Source organism: Drosophila arizonae, chromosome 4, assembly GCF_054131065.1.
Source record: "Drosophila arizonae isolate 15081-1271.41 chromosome 4, UAZ_ARI_1.0, whole genome shotgun sequence".
Classification (NCBI taxonomy): Eukaryota; Metazoa; Arthropoda; class Insecta; order Diptera; family Drosophilidae; genus Drosophila; species Drosophila arizonae.
In genome coordinates this window covers 3872146-3892855 of record NC_142924.1, presented here as the reverse complement: position 1 = coordinate 3892855, position 20710 = coordinate 3872146, and the positions used below count along the sequence as shown (strand labels likewise).

Genomic DNA, 20710 nt, shown 5'->3' with positions numbered 1-20710 from the left:
GGATGTTGCTGAAATTTCCGCTTGGAATGCGGCTTTGCGTTGCGTTGCTTTCAACCGCCAGCCGAAAAGTCTAGTAGAATTTACAGAACTCCCCACGGCCCGGCCCGGTTCGGCCCGGCAATCAGAGCGAATGAGTCGCAACGGAATTCCCTAACTCAACTTTAGAAAGGAAGCGAACGAGTCGAAATGGAAGGCTTTTGATTTTGTGTAATTTGCATGTTCTTTTCATGAATGCAAATCTTAGAAAATGTCGCTAGCGATTCGCACTAATGTCGCGCCTTTGAGCTCGATTAGTGAGTTAGGAATTCTGATTGGATGCTGCGCAGGCCCATTAGAATTCTGCTATGTCAGATTCTGAATGCATTCATGTTTTAGACAAATGATTGACAGTTGCTAGCTCTCAGTTCGCTTTGATTATTGTGCATTGTTGGCAAATTGAAAGGGTGTGCATTGGCTTTGAGTGGAGTGAAGGGTAATCAATCGCAAACTGAGAAAGTGTTGTTCGATATAGTGCAGCTGGCTTCTAAAATCCTGAATCCTTTCAGATTCATCCCTGTCTTTTTCAGCTCGTGTTCATGGTTTATTAGGCTCATTTCCAAAAGAGGGGAAAGCTATAAAGAAGACTTCCATAAATAAACATCCACTAAAAGTTTTACTTACTTACAATTTGAGCCTTACCCCATTCGAGATTCAAGATTCTTGCATCTTGCATATTTGGCAATGGGAATTCGCCAGCAAATTGGCAAAACAAACAGCGCCTATTCAATTAGCTGCAAGCTCTAATGACATTTGACACAGGCATTCGGCTGAATGCATTCTGCTGCTCCAATTTGCGAACAAATGCAAGCGTGCCACATTTCGGGGCACCCTTTGTTGTGTGTGTGTGAGTGTGTGTGTAACACTTTTGCCTCAACTGCAGCAGCAGCAACAGCAACAGCAAATGTCACGCGAATGTGGAGCATGTCATATGTATATATATACACACATACACATATACAGTTTTTTGTTGCATGCAAATGTGGCCGTTGCAGTTGCATGTTTGCTTCTTCTGCTGTTGTACATGTTGACCACATGCCGAGTAGCTGAGGAGAATGTTCGTCTCCAATAATACGCATTGCTTTCCTTCTTTTGTGTTGATTTAACGAGTGAGATAAACGCCGCAGGCCACTTAACCAATCCGATTCCGATTTGGATTCCAATTCGAATACCAATTCCCAACTAGAGGCGAGTTAAACGTGTGCGTGTTTGTCTGATAAGAGTTGCCCCGGTTGCTGTTGTTGTTGTTGTTGTTGTTGTTGTTGCTGTTGCTGCTGCAGTTGCTGCTATCAACAGAAACAGAGAAAAACAAATTCCATTTGGACATTTTTCATTTTCATTTCGGTTTACGAATTTTTTGGGTTTTGGGGTCAGCTAATGACTGCTGCAGCATTTACAAGGTTTGTTTTTGTATGGTTGCTCCCTTCGGTAGAGCGATAAAGCGGTTGCTGCCGCTGCTGGCCATAATTGACGTCGCTTGGCGATAACAGTGCCTCGCCTTAGGGACAGTTGTGCTTGCATTTATCATTATGTGAAGGAAAGGGACAGCTGGCGAGACGAGGGGCCGGCACACGTGCACATGCTACACGCTTGACCCAATTGAGAGGAGTGAGGCGATGGCGTCCACACAAGACAAATGGCTGCCAATGATGCAAACGAAAAACCAAAAGCTGAAGCGAAACCTTTCGACTAATTGCTGCAATCGGCAGACCCACAGCGAGCTGCTGCTGCAAAGCCTCAGTTCGACGCCAAACTTTAGCCCAGTTCAAGTTTAAAAATAGCTTGGCGCTTTAAATAGACCCAAACAGTGGTAGCTTTGGCCTCGCCAATGAGCTCACCCGGCGCGAATACCGAAGCGAAGCGAAACGAAGCAACCGCAACAGAATCAACAGGATCTACAACGAACAACAACAACCGCGACAATAACAATAAAAACAAAGCAAAGGCAAATAGTAAATAAAGTGTCTATAGTTATGGCATGACATAGCTAAAGATACTAAATAAATATCTTCTAGTTATACTCTATAAATATTAGAAAGTTGGGTGTATTGAAAGTTGGGCAAGCTTTTGTGACGGATAGTGTAGAGAATTATTCTAACTGTCCTGTATATATCTATAAAACATCTTGAAATTTTTTTAAAAATTGAAATCAGTCTCTAAGAATTGAAGAGTTAGGGATGGAATGTATAATATAGGGAAATATATTATGTAATAATATAATTTAATAGTTTTATACTATAAAAGTATAGCAAAAATTATATCAAATTTTATAGATAACTCGACTTGTTGCTCTTTGCTAGGTAACTTCGCGCACACCTTTGTTTCAGTTTATTAACTGTTTCTCCCTTAGCATAAATATTTATTTGGTGATTAGCGTCAAATGAACTGCCAGAGGTCGTCATTCACTTGGTTGTTCAACTGCTTGAAGGCTTCTGCCTCGATTGCGTGGCGCGTGTGACAGTGACATCAAGCCTTAAATGACTACGCCGCATTGTGTCCTTGTTGCTGTCCTTGTTGTTGTTGTTGTTGTTGTTGTCGTCATGGACAGACGTGGAGTAATATCCACTTCTAGTTCTAGTGTCTCGACTGGCCGCCGTAGGACGTCAAAAAGGACGTGTAAATATTGCCACCTTATAATACACACCCACACTAAGACACCGTCAGACTTTCATATAGCCACAGTCCTTTACTCACATCACGCTGGCCCCGCTCTGCGACATCCTGGCGCCTGTTCCTGGCACACTTTGAGAAAAATTGCTATAGAATATGGTAAATGTAAATGACATAGATAATTATAAAAAAATTAAGTGAACATTTTATATTTATAGGAACTTCGTATTACATGTATTATATATTAATCTATTTCTTAATCAAATTTTCATTCTCAATTTATACGTATTACTTTGTATTATATCTTGAATCTTAAAATTCAGATCATTATTTCAATATAATTATCTTTAAGTCGAGCTTTATGCCCATCTGAAAGTCTTAAACTTTATTCCTATCTCCATATCCACAAGCATTTGTATCTCATTTATTATTGTATTTGACATCTTAAGTTGGATTTACTTACCCAACTATCTTTGAGCTTAGTTTCTATATCTATTTATAAGCATCTGGATACCTTTCTTGGCTCTATCTCTATCTCAATCTCAGACTCCATATCCATATGTAAAACACCTATCTATAGCTCTGTAGACTTATCCATAATATATCTTTCATAATATTGAAAACCAACAGCTTAAGTAATTTTCGCCTTTATACCGTTTCTTCTGTTTTCCTCCAACAATTTCTTGGTAGCTTAGCTTCAATGGGCTTACCAGAAGTTGCCCCATTCGCTGCCCTCGCTTGCTTCTTATAACAGTTGTTTTGCTTGTTGTTGGCTTCTAATCGCGCACAAATATTGTTTTAATAATTCAATGCATTTTTTTTCTATTGTATCGCGTTTGCCTGTTTAACATGCAATTAAGTTGGCTTACACATGCCGCATGCCACATGCCACATGCCACAGCTTCGTTTTCTTGGCCCAGAGCGCTGCTATTGCCATTGTTGACGAAAATTACGGTTGTTTGTAGTGCCAACAATTGCAACTATTAAACAGAAGCTCCAAGTGGGAGCGTCGACAATTGCCGGTTCCATTGCCAACGATAGCAGCAGTTGTGGTCCTGCTGCTCCTGCTCCTGCTGCTGCTGCTCCTGCTCGACATACGGGCCGCGTTGTTGCTTTTGTTCTGGTTGGTCAGTGCCCAGAGTACATTGCATGCCATTTTTTTCCAGTTTTCTTTCTTTTTAATGTGGGCAGCGCTCAGGTTACCCAACAACAGCAAAACATGCGACAGATGACGTTTATCCATCCGCAACCCTCTCATTTCTTTCAGCTCCTTCTCGGCCTCTCTCTCTCTCTCTCTCGCTCGCTCTCTCGCTCTCTGTCTTACTTTGTTCATGTTTTTTTATCGTCTCGATTTCGTCATCGTTCAACAAAATTAACGCCCCCTTTTTATAGTGATTGTATGTATGTGTGTGTGCTTATTTAGCTGTTCTGCGTTCTTATACCCTGTTTAAATTGAGCTTCAAGAATTTTATGCACAGACTGAAAGTCTATGAAAAAGTACATTTTTACGCCTTTCTACTAAATTAAATACGTATTTGATTAACATAAGTTTAGTAAATTATAATTTGTATTTAAAATGAACGAGTCTTTATAATAGCAGCAATATGTTTATCAGCCAGTAGGGATGATTTGCTTTGGTATAGTGGAATATATTAAATTAAATAATAGAATTTTGATTTACAATTTTAAGCAATTAAATTCAATATACCAAAATCTTCTTAAGCCTTTTGAGTATATTCAAGAATCTTTATTAAGATAAATAGATAAAAAGCAACATGGAAACTTTGACAACAAATTAATTAATATAGACTAAAGCCTGTCAAATTTCATAGAGGTCTTAATCTAGATAGACGTTTGAAGTATATTTGCTTCATTTAAGCACCTACAGCTCCACCAATCACTAAACCTAATCCTATAATAGAGCATCTTCCCGTCAAAAGCTTCCACATTTAATTCCTCGTTACATTTTGACATTTGAGCTCCTGTTTTCTTCCCCAGTTGTTATATTTTCGCTAATTAGATTTCTGGGTTAATTTTTTTTTGTGCTGCATGGCAAATTGTTTGCCATTTTGTTTTGTTTTTTTTTCTGTATGTTGTTTGTTGTTTATATAGCTGGCTAATTACTGAGTGGCGGTCCCTTTTGCTGCGGCTGTGCCATTGACCCCAGCCGCTAGGATAAACATAATTTTACACAAATAAAATGCACAATATACAAATATTTCATTAGCAGCAGCAGCGGCAGCTGCAAAAGGACACAGAAGGAGAAGGAGCAAGAGCAGGAGCAGGAGCAGAAGCAGGAGCATGTTTGAGTGGGCGGCTCGGGTGGTGTTCCATTAAAGTAATGAGCTCATCTCATCATTGCGCCCCGTTGCTGTTGCATGTTTTGAGGTTGACAAAGCCAGCCCCTGCACAGCCCACACACAGCCACATAATGCGCCGACGGCACGCAGCGTTTCCTGCCTGGGTCACGTCCTCCGACTCTGACTACAGCTCGACTCCTTTTTTGCCTTCTGTTCTTTAGAACTTCACACGTTCATTGACGCAGCGCCAGCCACCAGCCAGCCAGACAGCGAGTCAGGCAGTCAGTCAGCCAGCCAGCAGCTAAAAATGCGTCAAATTGTGCGTTACCAGCGACACGCCCCCAAAACGCCAAGCCAGCTGACATGCTTTGGCTACCCCTAGCTGCTGCTTTGCCCCCCTTTTGCTCAGATCACGTTCGCATAGAACTGCAAAGAGTGTCTGCATTCCAGGGCTTGAGCTTTGCTCTACTCTGCGTCCAGCTGTGTGGGGCATCTGCATACACAGAAAGAGGCGCCAAGCGGAAGACTGTTCATGTAACGCGACTATGAAATACCCTGTATGTGAGATGAGGCAATCAATAATTTGATGAAACTGAAAAGTTAAGTAAAGTAAAGCTAAAAGAGTTGACTGCAACCAGAAAAGTTCTTTGAGAAGCCCTCTCGCTCTTATGGGTCGTAACCCATCATGACTAGCTTTAAGCACTTGCTACTTGCTGTCTGCATTTCTTAAAGATATTAAACAGTTGTTTGCACTTAATGTTTTGTATTTATCGTCAGCTGCTTTGCAACTACGTGACAATTTAAAAATTGTGCAAATGAAACTTAATATTGGAGTAGTTATATATTCCTCTCTCTCTCTCACACACATTCTCTACACACATATACCCTTACAAAAAAAAAAAACCGTTTGAAATATTGTTTGTAATCTCCATATGGGCGCCGCCTGCCCAGCTGCGAGGCCATCTGATTGATTCACTCACATGAACTTGTCACGTCGACCCTGAAGCTGGTCACAGAATATACTTACATCAAATATTCATACATCTACTGCATATATATGTATATAGTTTCTATATATATGCTCTGATCAGAGTGTAGCTTATTATGATTATTGCTTTTTAGTTCATTTATTTAATGGCATTGCTGCGACGGCTGCTGCTGAGGGCGAGCGGGCAATTATTTTAATGTCGCCTGGCTGTCATAATGCGCACGCCTTCCGCTTGCGCTCCCCCTCATCCTCCTGCTTCTCATTGTTGTTTATTGACTTGACACGGAACAACAAGTTGTCCACTGAGCACAACAGCAACAACTACAAAAGCAATTCGAGTGCTGTAAACAACATTTCAGAGTGTTCAATAAATGCGCCTTGTCCATTGCGAAATGTTGACTTGCTGCCGGCACTGAAGTAACTCCATGTATGCCCAGAGCACTTCATATTTACACGGTGTATGCCAATTATCAACATGTGTGTCTCGTCCCCAAATAAACTGCCATTCAATTCTAATTTTACTTGGTAATTGTCCTACTCGAATGTTCAGCTATTCACAGCTCGTCAACTTTTAAAGAAGTCACTCAGATATTCAAGCATATTTAATTGACTTGTAACATTTCAACAATCTGTTTAAATATTTCATCTTAATTTCCAGCAATTTTGTAAAACGAACAACTTTATTTCAATTGACGCAATGTTTTATTGGTATGACGAAAATATGTTGATTGTGCTGTAGCAGAACGAGAGAAGGTCCTTTGGCTATGGCATTGAGCATGTAATGCTAGAGTTTATAGAAATATAAATATTTTATTTATTAAGCTGAAGAAATTATAATAAATGCAGCTTAAACTAGAGCAGGATTTATATATAATAAAATTTAAATTTAAAAATTTTTCAAAAAGAAATTCGATAAACATTTTTAGAAAAGATTGCGAGTCTAGACCATAAATTAAAATTTATTATAGTTGTTATGTATATTCATAGAGTAAGCCTTAGTCGGCTACTTCCTCCTGTAATAGAGCTGCTATTGCAAATTGATTGTGTTTTAAAGCCCATTCGCATTGATGACTTATGCGAGCTTAACAAACAGACGCATAAAAAAGGCAAATGAATGTATTCATTGATATGGATATGCTTGTTATTGATATTTATTTATATTTATAAACATATTTATATTTATTTGCTACTCCACTTACACACACGCATGTGTGCAAAGAGCATTGTGATAGATTTATGTGCGCTGCATTTATTTATTGCAACGCATTCGCTCGTCTTGGCCATTCGTTATGTGTAGAAGCTAAAGCCCAAATGTCGGAAATATTTTATGCAATTTGCCCTGGCGACAGCAAATTCAATTTCGATGCGAGCAAATTCCAATTCTTCAATGGCAAAAAAAAAAAAAAAAAAAAAAAAACTGTCACTGGATTTTCTTGCTCAGGGAATATTTCACTCATGCAAACGGGAAAGGCAAAACGAAAAAGGAGTCGCATCTGGGGATAAATAAATCTACATTTATTTGCTCTGGCACACATTCGGCTAGCGTGTTGTCTATGTCGCTCTTTCCATGTCGCTTGTCTCTCCGACTATTAATCGATAGCACGTGACTCTTTAAAGGTGAACGACTGACAGTAAGACATAGCAAATGGGGGGGCTTAACGGGCAAGTGGAGCAACAACAACAGCAACAACAACAATAAGAACAGCTGGCACACGGCAACAGGAGTAGAACGTCACAAAAATTGACTCTTTAAGCAGCTGACAACCAGAGAGGAGAGGAGAGGTGTTGTACGTATTGTAATAATGTGGCGTAATAAAATCCCTTCCCGTACAAACCCCAAAAAATAATGTAAAAGAGCAGCAGGCAGGCCACACACACACACACACACACAATCACCCAGACAGTCGGACAGAGATGTATCTAAATGAGGGTGTGGGCGTGTGTGGGCGTATCTATGCGTTCTGGTTTTTGTCAGGCTGTCATCAGGAAATGACGGCATTACGGCATTTACAGTTAATGCCTTTATGTCCTCGAGGATTGGCTCACGCTGTCAAGCCGCAGCCCCATTTCATTTCATATACATTTTTGCATTTTATTTGATTTTATTAGATGTGGCTCCATCAGCGAGGATTGCTTGCCCTTTCTGACTATCCCTCCCTCTCCCTCTCTCTCTCTCTCTCCCTCGCTCTTTTTGCTATCGTATATTCTCTCTGTATTGGCAGAAAGTAGTTTTGTGACACGCAAAGTGAAAATTTGTATGCTAAATAGCAAGCTTTATTTGATTCGCAAAGTGAGAAAATGTGAACGAGAAAGAATCCGGCAAGAGGTTTGGCTCTCTGATTAAGCTATGTGAGTCAATTGGGTTGCTGTGCGAAGGGTTAACGGAAGGAGTACAATTTAGCTCTATTGGGTTTATTTGCTTACATATTCTGCTCTGTGTTCTCTTTATTTTCGTGCCTTTCAATTGTTTACATCATTTGTTCTGTTCTCTTTTGTTTCTAGCTTTTTGCTATGACTGCTTTGAGGCATAAATCTCTTATGATATATCTTTCGTTACTTCTCTGATTTTCTGTCTCCTTAACTATTCTAATTTCTTTATGTTTCTACCTTTTCCATAGCTCTAAATCTCTGTCTTTTATAAGCGTTTCTTTACTTCTAGAGCTAAAATTTCGGCCTTCTATGCAATTCTCATCAATTTAAGTGCTGCTATTATATTATTTTCGTAAATAACTCTGATGTTTCAATATCTTTAGGGCCTTCAGAAATTGTTAACTGCATATAATTATACGACTTGAATTGCTCTAACTGCCGATGAAGATATTTTCGCACTTGAAGTTTATTGCTTTAGATTGTGGCTTTTTCATAATTCAATTGTAAATTGTAATTTACTTAAATTTTGATTATGTCAGAAACCTTAAGCAGCGTCAGCTTGATTGTTGGTCCCATGATATTCAATTCTCTTAACCACCATAGTGGTCGTAGCCAACATGAACAATGGAACGAACGCATCGTAATATTAATTTCATGTCAGGCATTTGCGTTGCCGCCTTTCAGGCGCACTCATAGCCGCAATATCCAATTAAGTATTCATTTCGTTTTGTCAACTTGAACTGTGGCAAATGCAACAACGCCTGCAATACCAACAACAACAACGGCAACAGCAACAACAATTGAGAGACATCAAAACAAGCTAGAAATTTACAATTTCATGTCATATGCCAAACACACACAGTCTCCTCTCGCTGTGTCCCTCTGCCCCTCCCCTTCGTCCTATCTTGGCCACCCACAAAGTGTGTCGCTGTCAGCATTTGGATAACGGCAACTGCCACGCCCACACACCACAACACATAGTTGCCCATCAGATCCCATAGTTGCGAATGAAATATTCATATTTTCAGCTTCAACTTTGACCTCTCGAATTTCAAATTTGGAATGGTTTGTCATTTTCCTTTTTCAATATATCATTTTTTTTTTGTCGATGTCATGCGCCATGTTAAAACGCCACCTGTCGGGCAGTAGCTGGACAGGTCAGTGCATGTGTGTGTGTGGGTTTGTGTATTACTCTGGCATGCTACCAATTACTATCGAGGTGTTGCATGAAAAATGCGAACCAAACCAAAAAAAAAAAAAAAAAAACAAAAACAGGCGGAAATTATAAAAGGCCGTAGCTCAATCAAAATGAAAGCTGCGCGAAAATCGGATGAAAAAGTGTACAAATTTTGTATTGATGGAAGCTGCAATTCCCTTAGCAAATATATAGTACATATAATATTTTATATGTCCTTTTATTCCGCTTTTCACAATCGGCATATTCGATTGCAAGAGAATAGAGTAGACTAGCAATAAACATAGTTTTTATGAGATATAATCTAGAATCAAATTTCTATGATATTTTCTTTATGGTAATTTGCAAGATTTTTTAGTCTTTCGATATTTTTAAAAATAAGATTCCGCTCTTCATAATTCTTCAATAAAGTTCAGCTAAAAACTTCGATTCTTAATTAGATTCAATAAGATATAATTTTAGTAATTTATTAATAAACATTCTTGAACAGATCCATAGTTATCTATTATCACAAGCCAAGCGAATATAATAATCTCTTTTAAATCAGAGACTATAGCTTTATTAGCAGCTATTGTGTCTATTGTATTGACAGCTGCTTTCATTAGCTAATAGACATAATTAATTGATAGCTTTTGTATTCCATGAAGACAAATAGTAGTTTAATTACAGCTAAATCCGTGCTAAAGCACGTAAACAATATACTAAGCCGATAATCCAGCATATGCTTAGTTTGTATCAAGCAGAAGCTTCAAAATCAAGCTGCCTTGAGGAAGAGAGAGAAAGAGAGAGAGAGAGAGAGAGAGAGAAAGAGAGAGAGAAAGAGAGAGAGAGAGAGAGAGAGAGAAGGAGAGAGGAAGAGAAACTTGAATAAATTTTGATTCTATTTAAAAATTGTTTTTTTTTTTTTTTATATATATATTAATTCATAGTTATATATAATTATTGTTCTATTATATTATTAATTTTAAAATAATTAATTTTTAATCATTCATTAATTATTTTTATATTATTCTTTATATTAGTCCCTGTTGACTATTCTTGAAAGCTCTCAACCTTACATTTCAATCAAGTATTCTATCATACCCTCTGTAAGTCTATACAAATATAAATATATATATAAATATTTTAAATATGCGTGAAAATACTGTGCACAAAGTGAATTCACTTTACATATGTATAAACATATATGTATTTACGCACAGATACATATACACCCATATCGATTTGCCATTTAACATGTTTGTTCATGTTAAGCGGACTTTCATCCTTCTCTGCCATTTGCAACGTGTGCAGGTGATAAAAATAATTTGTTAAACATTTTGTAGCTAAACAAAATGCAGCAATTCGTTGGCATTATAAAGACAGTCGCCACATAAAACTTTTGTACGTGTGTGTGTGTGTGTGTGTGTGTGTGCCTTGGTTTTTATTGCCCCTTGTTGACGCTGCTGTTGACCCCTGGCAAACGCCTTTGTTGCCGCAGACTCCGACGCTGCGGTTCATGAACTCTGTCGCCGAAATGAAAAGTTTGACTTTTATGCGAGACGAGCAAAGTTTGTGTTTTTTTTATTGTATTTGTTGGTTTTATTTTTACTTTTTTTTTTTTTGTCTGTTTAAAGCTTCACAACGCATGGCTCCAGACGTTGGCATTGGCCGAGCACAATTGAGTCGCTGCGAGCGTTGCAAAAGGATTTCGCAAGTCGTATTTGACTTTCGACGAATTTCCATTTCAGAGATAACAATTTTTATTGCGCTTTTGTAGCCGATGGCTATCGCTGACTGTGTGTGCCTTATAAGCATATAGCTGTCCTTTATCCTTGGTCTTTCTCTCTATCTGTCTCTTTCTCTCTCTTACTTTAAGGTCGCTTTAAATAATTGACAGCAATAGATAAGTTGAGCTAATGCCAGGATATTAGTTGAGTCCGCAAATGCAACTAGCCAACTGTCGTGCACAATTTCACAGCAGCTGTGCACACACAGCACACACACACACACATACTCACACCGACCTAGGCTCACTTAAATATCCTGCCAACAAATGCGCAACAATAACAATTTAATATTTGGGGCAAGTGCTGCAACCATTTGTGCAACAATGCAGCAGCAGCTTGTGCTCAACTGTGGTTGCAACCACAGCCTTGGCCTCGCACACACACACACGCACACACACACAGGCACACGCATACTAGACCATAATTATCCAATTGAACAATAAACAGATGCCCGCCAGGCCTTCAGTCAATAGACAATGTGTGCAGTCCCTGCATTTCAGCTGCCAGCCCAGACAGAGAGACAGAGAGACAGCCAAAGAGGCAAGCTTGGCAGGCAGTCAGCCAGACAATTGTTATGCCCTCTTTTTGAGGACTATTCGAAAGAGGGTGTGCTAATACTGTGCACAAATGTTCAATTTAGTATAAAGGACAATGTAAACACTTAACAGTTGACAATAATATCCGTTTGGATGAGATGAATGGATATACACAAATCTTAAATATTTTATAATCAAATGATAAAAGCGGGTAGTGTATATGTACGCAAGCCGAAGGCCTCAGTAACCAGTGCTTAATTTTAAGTTAGTTAACGCCCAATAAATATATATACTTATTCGTATGTACCGATTGCTATTGATTCTGATGATTTTCTATTCGAAATTTTATACTTAATTTTCTCTTATTTAATCACGCTCAGAATGCAACAAGTCTCTCTTCTTGTTTAAAATGCCGACAGAATGCTCGCTCTATTCTTTCTGTTAGTGCCTCAGGTTCGGCTCCTTTTATAGCGACCGAATGCACCACAGTCGGTCGGGGCGCCTCTCTAGCTATCGAGCCTCGTTTGAAGATTTCCCTTAAGCAGCTGTCTTGGGTTGGTCTCTGGAAATCTCTGCTTCAGTTCACGCATATTGTTCATTGAAATAAAATAAATTATATATGTCAAATAATATGCTTAATGTTAAGTCTCATATCATAAATGTTATCAGAGAGCACCTCTTAATGGAAGTTAGTTTCAGTACTTAGATTCAGGCACAGAAATAGAGCAGCTGCTGTACTCTCTCTCTCTCTCTCTCTGGCTCTTTCTCTCTCTCTCTGGCTCTTTCTCTCTCTCTCTCTCTCTCTCTCTCTTTCTCTCTCTCTGGCTTTTCTCTCTCTCTCTCTCTCTCTCTCTCTCTCTCTCTCTGTCTCTCTCTCTCGCTCTTAGTTTGTTCTATTGCTAACAGGGTAGCTGCTAGTCGTGTTCTCACAATATATATTTATTGCTATTGCCAGTTGCAGTTGCTGCTGTTGTTGTCTCTGCTGCTGCTGTGGTTGTTGCTGTTGCCTCTGCTGCTGCTGCTGCTGCTGACAACAGCAACTGTCACTAGGGCTATGGTCAACCTGCAGCAGCTGCCAACTGAAGTGAAATGATGTGCCAAAAACGTTTATCTAAGGAGCAGCAGGACATTGGAGTGAAGCAGCATTGTGTTTTCTCTGTTTCGTCTAGGCATGGGTCAACGACACTGCCTCTGCCTATCTCCCTCTCTCTTTCTCTCTCTGTGTGTGTGCGTACTTTTAATGAATATTTATATGAGCTTTAACTAATTTTGTTCGTTTTATTTTTGTTTTTCCGTTTGCTTTTGCAGGTGCAGGCAGCTTGAACAATGTGCAGACAGTTGCTGGCTAAACACGCTGGCAGGACAACAGACGCAAGGATAATCAACAGCAACAGCAAGGCTAAGCTCTAACAACAACAACAAACATTGGCAGCAGCAACAACTTTTTATAATGCATTTTTGAAAGCAAAAGAAACAAAAAGAAAAAAAAAAACAATTAAGGCAATGCCCTCCATGAAACTTTTAATGCAAGCAGCTTAAAAGGCAGCATACACACTCACACACACACACACACACACATTTGCACAGCTACATACACAAACACACACAACTTGACTGATAGCTTAAAAATACTAAGAACAACTACAAAAAACAAAAAAAGAAAAACAAAAAACAAAAAAGAAAACAGTAGCAGCAACAACATAAACAAACCAAAACAATAAGAAAGGGATTTAAAAAAAAAAAAAAAACATTTTTAAATATTATAATTAAGTAAAACTAGCAAAAGCACATAATATGCCAAATATGCAAAGCCGCTGCAGCTGCTGCTAAACACCAGCTAAATACAACAACTCGAAGCGAACAGCAGCAGCAGCAACAACAACAGCAACAAGCAGCAGGAGCAGCAGCAACAACAACACTTGACGACAGCTGCAACATGGGCAACAAATGCTGCAGCAAACGTCAGGATCAGGAATTGGCCTTGGCCTATCCCACGGGCGGCTATAAGAAATCCGACTACACCTTCGGCCAGACGCACATCAACAACAGCAGCGGCGGTGGCCCCGGCGGCGGAGTGGTGGCCGCCCTCGGCCAGAAGCACAACAATGGCGGCTCACTGGACTCGCGCTATACGCCGGATCCGAATCGCGGACCACTGAAGATCGGCGCCAAGGGCGGCGTCGACATCATACGAACGCGCACCACACCAAGTAAGTGTAGTTTGCAATGAGATTGGCCAATGAATGCGATGATGATGCGAGGGTAGATCAATGAATTGGCCAGTGTAGAAATATGATAATATATGACACATTCTTGAATACTTGCCATCCATAGAAAAGCTTAGAAAACTGAGTAAACTAAAATTAAATTAAATAATAGGCACACAAAAAATATCAGCTTAGTTTTGCAGAAGAACTATACGAGGGCTGTATGAAAAAAATTGAGCTTAAAACGTTACAACTTTTCATATATTTAATTTTAATTCAACTTTATATTTAAGCAGATGATCTTCATGGCATATGCATATAGAAATACCACACCAAATAAAAAAGGTTTATATAATACATAAATAAAATCATTTGCTCCCAAGGTGCTCAAGAGTTTACCCCAGGTGCTGCCTTGTTGACTCTCGCTTTTAATTAGCTTTTTGTGTTGGCTCTTTTTTTTCGAAGCCAATTTCAACTTTGCTCTCACGGGAGTCGAGGGTTACGGAAGGTCTTTCGCATATTTGCATTGCTTATGTGACAGCTTGAATTAACCTTGACCAGTTGCTCCGTGTGTGTGTGTGTGTGTTGGCCCGCTTAATGTGCCTGTGTCACTGTTGCTGTTACTATTACTGTAACTGTTTCTATTGCGTTTGTTTTAGCTGACGGCGACACTGCTAACTGCATAATTAGAGCTCAGTCGACACTTGACGCTAGCGAAAGTTATATGAATATATAAAGAGTCGCAGCGTATGTGTAATATGGCCTAAAGAACTCTATATAGTTAGCCAACTTGAAAGGCCAGAGTTGAGGGGCATATAGAGTAGATCTTATAAAGTCAGAGGGAGTACGTGGGAAAAATCGAAAGAAACTCTTGTTAGAATGTTAGATAAGTATATAAAGTAGGTATATACAGTAGGTGTATACAGTTGGTATTCAGTAGATGTATATAAAATTTCACTAAAATGTTTGTTTAGGTTCTTTAAGCTCTTTGCTTCATTCCATCATTATTTTGTTGCCTGTGCCTTTTAAAGCGTCTCCTGAGGGAAATAGTTTTCTGTTTCAACCTTTTTTTTTTTTAGCAATGACTGCGTTTAATTATCGCTTGATTTAACGCTACATTGCGTGTCTTTCTGATTCAGATTTTAGTTCACGTAAAGCCGCTTAGGTCTTGTAAACCCGTCAAATGCTTTGACAAAAGGCTGAAAGCTTCAAACGAGATTTACGCGTCAGCACTTGTGCGACAAATGCAGGGCAAGGCAACAGCAGCAACAACAACAACAATAATAGATAAACAAATGCAAAGACATGCCAAGTTGTCCGTGTGGGCTAAATCAATTAGTCAAAAGCCAAATGCCAAAAAAAAAAAAAAAAAAAAAAATGGGGCTTAAAATGAAATTGAATTTGTGGCTTGGCATTTGTTAGTTGCGCCAAAATCTATGCTAATCAATTTGGGAAGACAACTTTTGGGGCCACCCTCGTTGATATATCGTATCGACGGGCGTCAGCAGAGACTCATTAACTTCCAATTAGATGCTAACTAGATATTTAAAAAAAAATGTTTGTTGCCAATTTGTCGCACATAAATTGCAATTTCTGCCTCGCCGCATCGCAAATCAAATTTGCAACCAGACGAAAGTTATACATCTCGCTCGCTCACACACCGACCCTTAATCTCTCTCTCTCTCTCTCTCTTTCTTTCGCTCCCTCTTTAGCTGCTGGTGTGCCTGGCGGTCTGCCCAAGCGACGCGTCGTCGTTGCCCTCTACGATTACAAATCGCGCGATGAATCTGACTTGAGCTTCACCAAAGGCGACCGCATGGAGGTTGTCGATGACACCGAATCGGATTGGTGGCGCGTCGTTAATCTGAGCACACGTCAACAGGGTCTCATACCGCTCAACTTTGTGGCCGAGGAGCGCAGCGTCAACAGCGAAGAGTGAGCATCCACCTTATATCTGTATATATATAAAAAATATGCTTACATTCATTACGCTCTTCTATTTCCAGCTGGTTCTTTGAGAACGTGCTGCGCAAGGAGGCGGACAAGCTGCTGCTGGCCGAAGAGAATCCGCGCGGCACCTTTCTCGTGCGCCCCTCCGAGCACAATCCGAACGGCTACTCGCTGTCGGTGAAGGACTGGGAGGACGGACGCGGCTATCATGTGAAACACTATCGCATTAAGCCGCTGGACAATGGCGGCTTTTACATCGCCACAAATCAAACTTTTGCCTCGCTCCAAGCGCTTGTCATGGCCTACAGCAGTGAGTAGATAAATTGTGGATGCACAGAGTGTTTAAAGCAACACGAGTTATAATCGCACGATATTTGTTGTTTTTGCAGAAAACGCTTTGGGTCTGTGCCACATTTTGTCGCGTCCCTGCCCCAAGCCACAGCCACAGATGTGGGATCTTGGACCGGAGCTGCGCGACAAATATGAAATACCACGCTCGGAGATCCAGCTGATACGCAAGCTGGGCCGCGGCAACTTTGGCGAAGTCTTTTATGGCAAATGGCGCAACAGCATCGATGTGGCCGTTAAAACACTGCGCGAGGGCACAATGTCCACAGCTGCATTCCTGCAGGAGGCGGCCATAATGAAAAAGTTTCGACACAATCGACTGGTGGCTCTCTATGCCGTCTGCTCACAGGTTAACTGAATGCCCATTAAATCTGAAATTCAACCTAATCTCTAATCGCATTCCCATTTGTCAGGAGGAGCCCATTTACATAGTGCAGGAGTACATGTCGAATGGCAGCCTGTTGGACTTTCTGCGCGAGGGCGAAGGTCGCTATTTGCATTTCGAGGATCTCATCTATATTGCCACCCAGGTGGCCAGCGGCATGGAGTATCTGGAGTCCAAGCTGCTCATCCATCGCGATCTGGCGGCACGCAATGTGCTCATCGGCGAGAATAATGTGGCGAAGATTTGTGATTTTGGCCTGGCGCGCGTCATAGCCGACGATGAATACTGCCCCAAGCAGGGCTCACGTTTCCCCGTCAAATGGACAGCGCCCGAGGCGATTATCTATGGCAAGTTCAGCATCAAGTCGGACGTCTGGTCGTATGGCATATTGTTGATGGAGCTGTTCACGTACGGACAGGTGCCCTATCCGGGCATGCACAGTAGAGAGGTGATCGAGAATATTGAGCGCGGCTTCCGTATGCCAAAGCCAACCGCACACTATTTCCCCGATAATATCTATCATCTGTTGCTGCAATGCTGGGACGCGGTGCCCGAGAAGCGGCCAACGTTCGAGTTCTTGAATCATTATTTCGAATCGTTTTCGGTAACATCCGAAGTGCCGTATCGGGAGGTGCAGGATTAAGCAGCAACAGTCACATCACACACACACACCCATACATCTATAAATATATATATATATATATATATATATTAAACGTTATTCATATATATATATATATAACGTAAAACACATTTATACATATTTACTATAATTCTTAAGACTTTTAAAAACAATGGCAAGGCATTAACAACAACTGCAACACATAAAATTATTCTATATATATATGTATATGTATATGTATAAGCGTATATATGTATATATATATATATATATATATATATATATATATATATATATATATATATATATATATATGCAAATGAAATATTTTATATTTTACACGCGGAAGAAAACTATTTTATAATTTATATACCTACTTGTATGTACTATTGAATTAGCAAGTATTTAACTAGTTTTGTAAGCTAACCAAAAAGAGAACAAGAAAATAAAATGCGAAGAAGATAAAGAAACCCCCAAACAGAAGCAAACCTAAAAAAATATGGCAAAAACCAATTTAAAAACTTTTCTAATTCAAATTTACAAAAAAAAAAAAAAAAGAAAAAAAATGGAAAGAAAAAGAAAACAAATTTCAGTGCTTCGTTTCTACTCTAAAATTGTTTAATGCTGAACTAATTTAGTTTTTCCTCTTGATATACAAAACTTGAAGTATTATTTAACACAATCAATTAAAATAATAAAAGAGCAAAGAAACATTGTAGTTGATATAGTTAATTTATAATGTTGGCATTTAACTTGATATAGCGAGTCCGACCAGCTACTTCCAAGTATCATCATTTATTTTTTAAATGCTGAGGCTAAATAAAAAAAAAAAAAAAATTAAATGAAAAAAATTTAAATTTTAATCCTTTTTTGTTGTTGTTTTTGTTTTGAATTTTCTTTTTTAATATTAAGTTGATGCCAAAATTATGAGAAACTTTCTTTTGTATACTTAAGCACTGTCCAAAAAAATATATACACATAAATATATATATATATGTTTAGATCGATCTATATATATATATATATTCTTATAGCCTTATAGCTCACATTTAGTTCCTCTCCTCTATATGTTTGTGCTCTAAACAGAAACGAAACCAAGTCAAAAAGCCATATAAACTGAAGTCTCCAGGGTTTCAAATGGATAAATGATATATATATATATATATACCTAACTATATCACGTATGATCAATCAGAACTCTTATCACAACAATTACTATATATAAACAATCACACATACACACATCTATCTATATTATATACATAATTTATTGCTTTCAATTATTATTTTTGTTATAGTTTTTAAGTTCTTAATGTTTCAATTTATGTGTTTTGTAGCATAAAACCAAAGTTTAGCATTTCGTAATTTAAAAAAAAAAAAACAAGAAGAGAAATAAGTATATATATATATATCTATATATGTATATGTAAAGAACAAAAACATTTATGCATTTCACACACACACACACACACATAGAGTATTCTCTAAGGCAGCCTAAATTAATCATTGTATGAAACTGCATTCAACGTAAATTTAACTTTAAATATATTTGTTATAATTAAAAAATATAAAAACAAAAAGAAGAAATGATAAGCAACAGTGAAATTGTTTAGCGTAGTTGATGAATTTTTTGTATATATATATATATATAAATATATATTTACTTGACATAATGTGTAGCAATAAATGAAATTGAATTGAATTAATAAAAATATAATAATAATAATAAATGAAAAACAAATATAGCAACAAGTAAACAATAAGCAGCAACAACAACTAACGGTTCAGGTGGCAGCAACAACAACAACAGCAACAACAACAATTTTTATACAATCAAATGGATAGATTTCTAAAATTTTCCACTCTTACGCCTTTTTTAGTGGGCGTGCCGCCAATAGCCGTCCCGTTTGTTGCTCAAGCAAAAAGTAAAAATCATTGAAAAAAAAAAGAAAAACTAAACACTGTCATATGTTTAATTATAGACATTATAAATAAAAAAATAAATAAAAAAACATAAAACTTAAAAAAAAAAAAAAAACAACTCGAGTATGGAACTCTGCTATAATAATGCAAACTGAATTTAGCTGGTGTATAACGAAAAATGCATTCGAATAAATCAATAAATGAACAAAATATGTAATAAAACAAAAAAAAATGCTTTTTTAATCCTTAGAAATATGAATGTCGTAATTTTCGCGATTTCATATACTTACGATCTAGGCGTGCTGCGGTTTGCGGCTTTGCTAATTGAATTCAAATATTTGGTTCAAGTCTCGGCTAAATGCAAGGCTGGCATCAAATTATTTCTGCTGTAAAATTGACTATATTTACTTTGTTGATGCTCTTTTACTTATAATTTATTTAAAGTAATTTAATCAAATTTTTTATTGCAGCACGTTTAATGTATTATATATTTTTCAATATCGTAACACCATTACAATTTAAAGTCTAAAGCTGGCTGACCAAAACGCTGAATTGAATTATCGGTTTGTGTCTTAGCTAACTCTCTTAAAATCCTTTTCTAACGTACCAAAGCATTCTGTTGTTCGTTTGCCACTTCGGTTCATTCGGATTTATTTCGCTTTCTCTTCCTGTTGGAATGTGGAAATTGCGATCGCTATTATAAATTAGTTGAAAATCGTTTGCCTTTGGCTGCGGTCGCGTCGTCAGAGCAGCTGCATTTTTATTTCGAATATTAATATTATCTTGTACTGTTGTGAAATATGAAATATGTTAGTGTGAGTGCCAGTGCTTTTAATTAATTAATTAGCACATTTATATATTATAAATAGCTATAGGCTCATCAGCATAACATGTTAAGCATGCTGGCCGGAAAATAAAAAGAGAATAGTTCGTCAAGCTGCTGCAGTAAGTCAAGATAAATACAGATATACTACATATTATATTTATTCCCTCTTAAAGACTCTTATAATTGCTAGGGTGCATTTTTATTAAAAACGCAATTCATGTTTGTTATATTCTTCATAGTTTCGTTTTCCTTCTGTTTCTCCTGTTCCTTGCACTGCACTTATCAGATCGCCTTCTTTCCTGTGAGCGACAATTTGTGTTTGGCATATAGGGAGGAAGAGAGACAGATAGTGTGAGCAAATGGCAAGCATACATTTCAGTGGCTTCCATTTTTTTCTGTTTCTTTTTGAGTAACGTGAATTGCACTTAACATGAGTGGAAGCTGCTGAACGCAGATTGGAAGTGCGTATATGTAACATTTCTCTTAAAGTGCAGACATAACTTTTTTTTTATGCTCTTAAAAGCGATTTACAAAAACTTCTTTGCTGCAAAAAAAAAAAAAAAAAAAAAAATGTAGGATTAAAACGAGTTTGATTTTTGTGTTTTTCGCTTTTTTGTATGCCAAAAAAGTTGCTTTATTTTTGTT

The 20710-nt window shown here is 38.2% G+C and overlaps 2 protein-coding genes across 6 annotated transcripts in view; both read left to right on the top strand.

The window, feature by feature from the left end:
- axo (axotactin) overlaps positions 1 to 13299 on the top strand; it is a 109116-nt gene extending 95817 nt beyond the window's left edge. For all 5 annotated transcript variants that reach the window (XR_016269908.1, XR_016269906.1, XR_016269904.1 and 2 more), the window contains one exon: positions 13113 to 13299. The gene's annotated coding sequence lies outside the window, so the exon portion shown is untranslated. The remainder of the gene's footprint in view (positions 1 to 13112) is intronic.
- Positions 13300 to 13446: 147 nt separating this feature from the next.
- On the top strand, positions 13447 to 19357 carry Src64B (Tyrosine-protein kinase Src64B). Its single transcript, XM_018007787.2, has 5 exons — positions 13447 to 14014; positions 15724 to 15946; positions 16018 to 16271; positions 16351 to 16658; positions 16723 to 19357. The coding sequence occupies exons 1-5, from the start codon at positions 13741 to 13743 to the stop codon at positions 17335 to 17337; spliced, it is 1674 nt and encodes a 557-aa protein (XP_017863276.1). The 5' UTR covers positions 13447 to 13740; the 3' UTR covers positions 17338 to 19357.
- The last annotated feature ends 1353 nt before the right edge of the window (positions 19358 to 20710 follow it).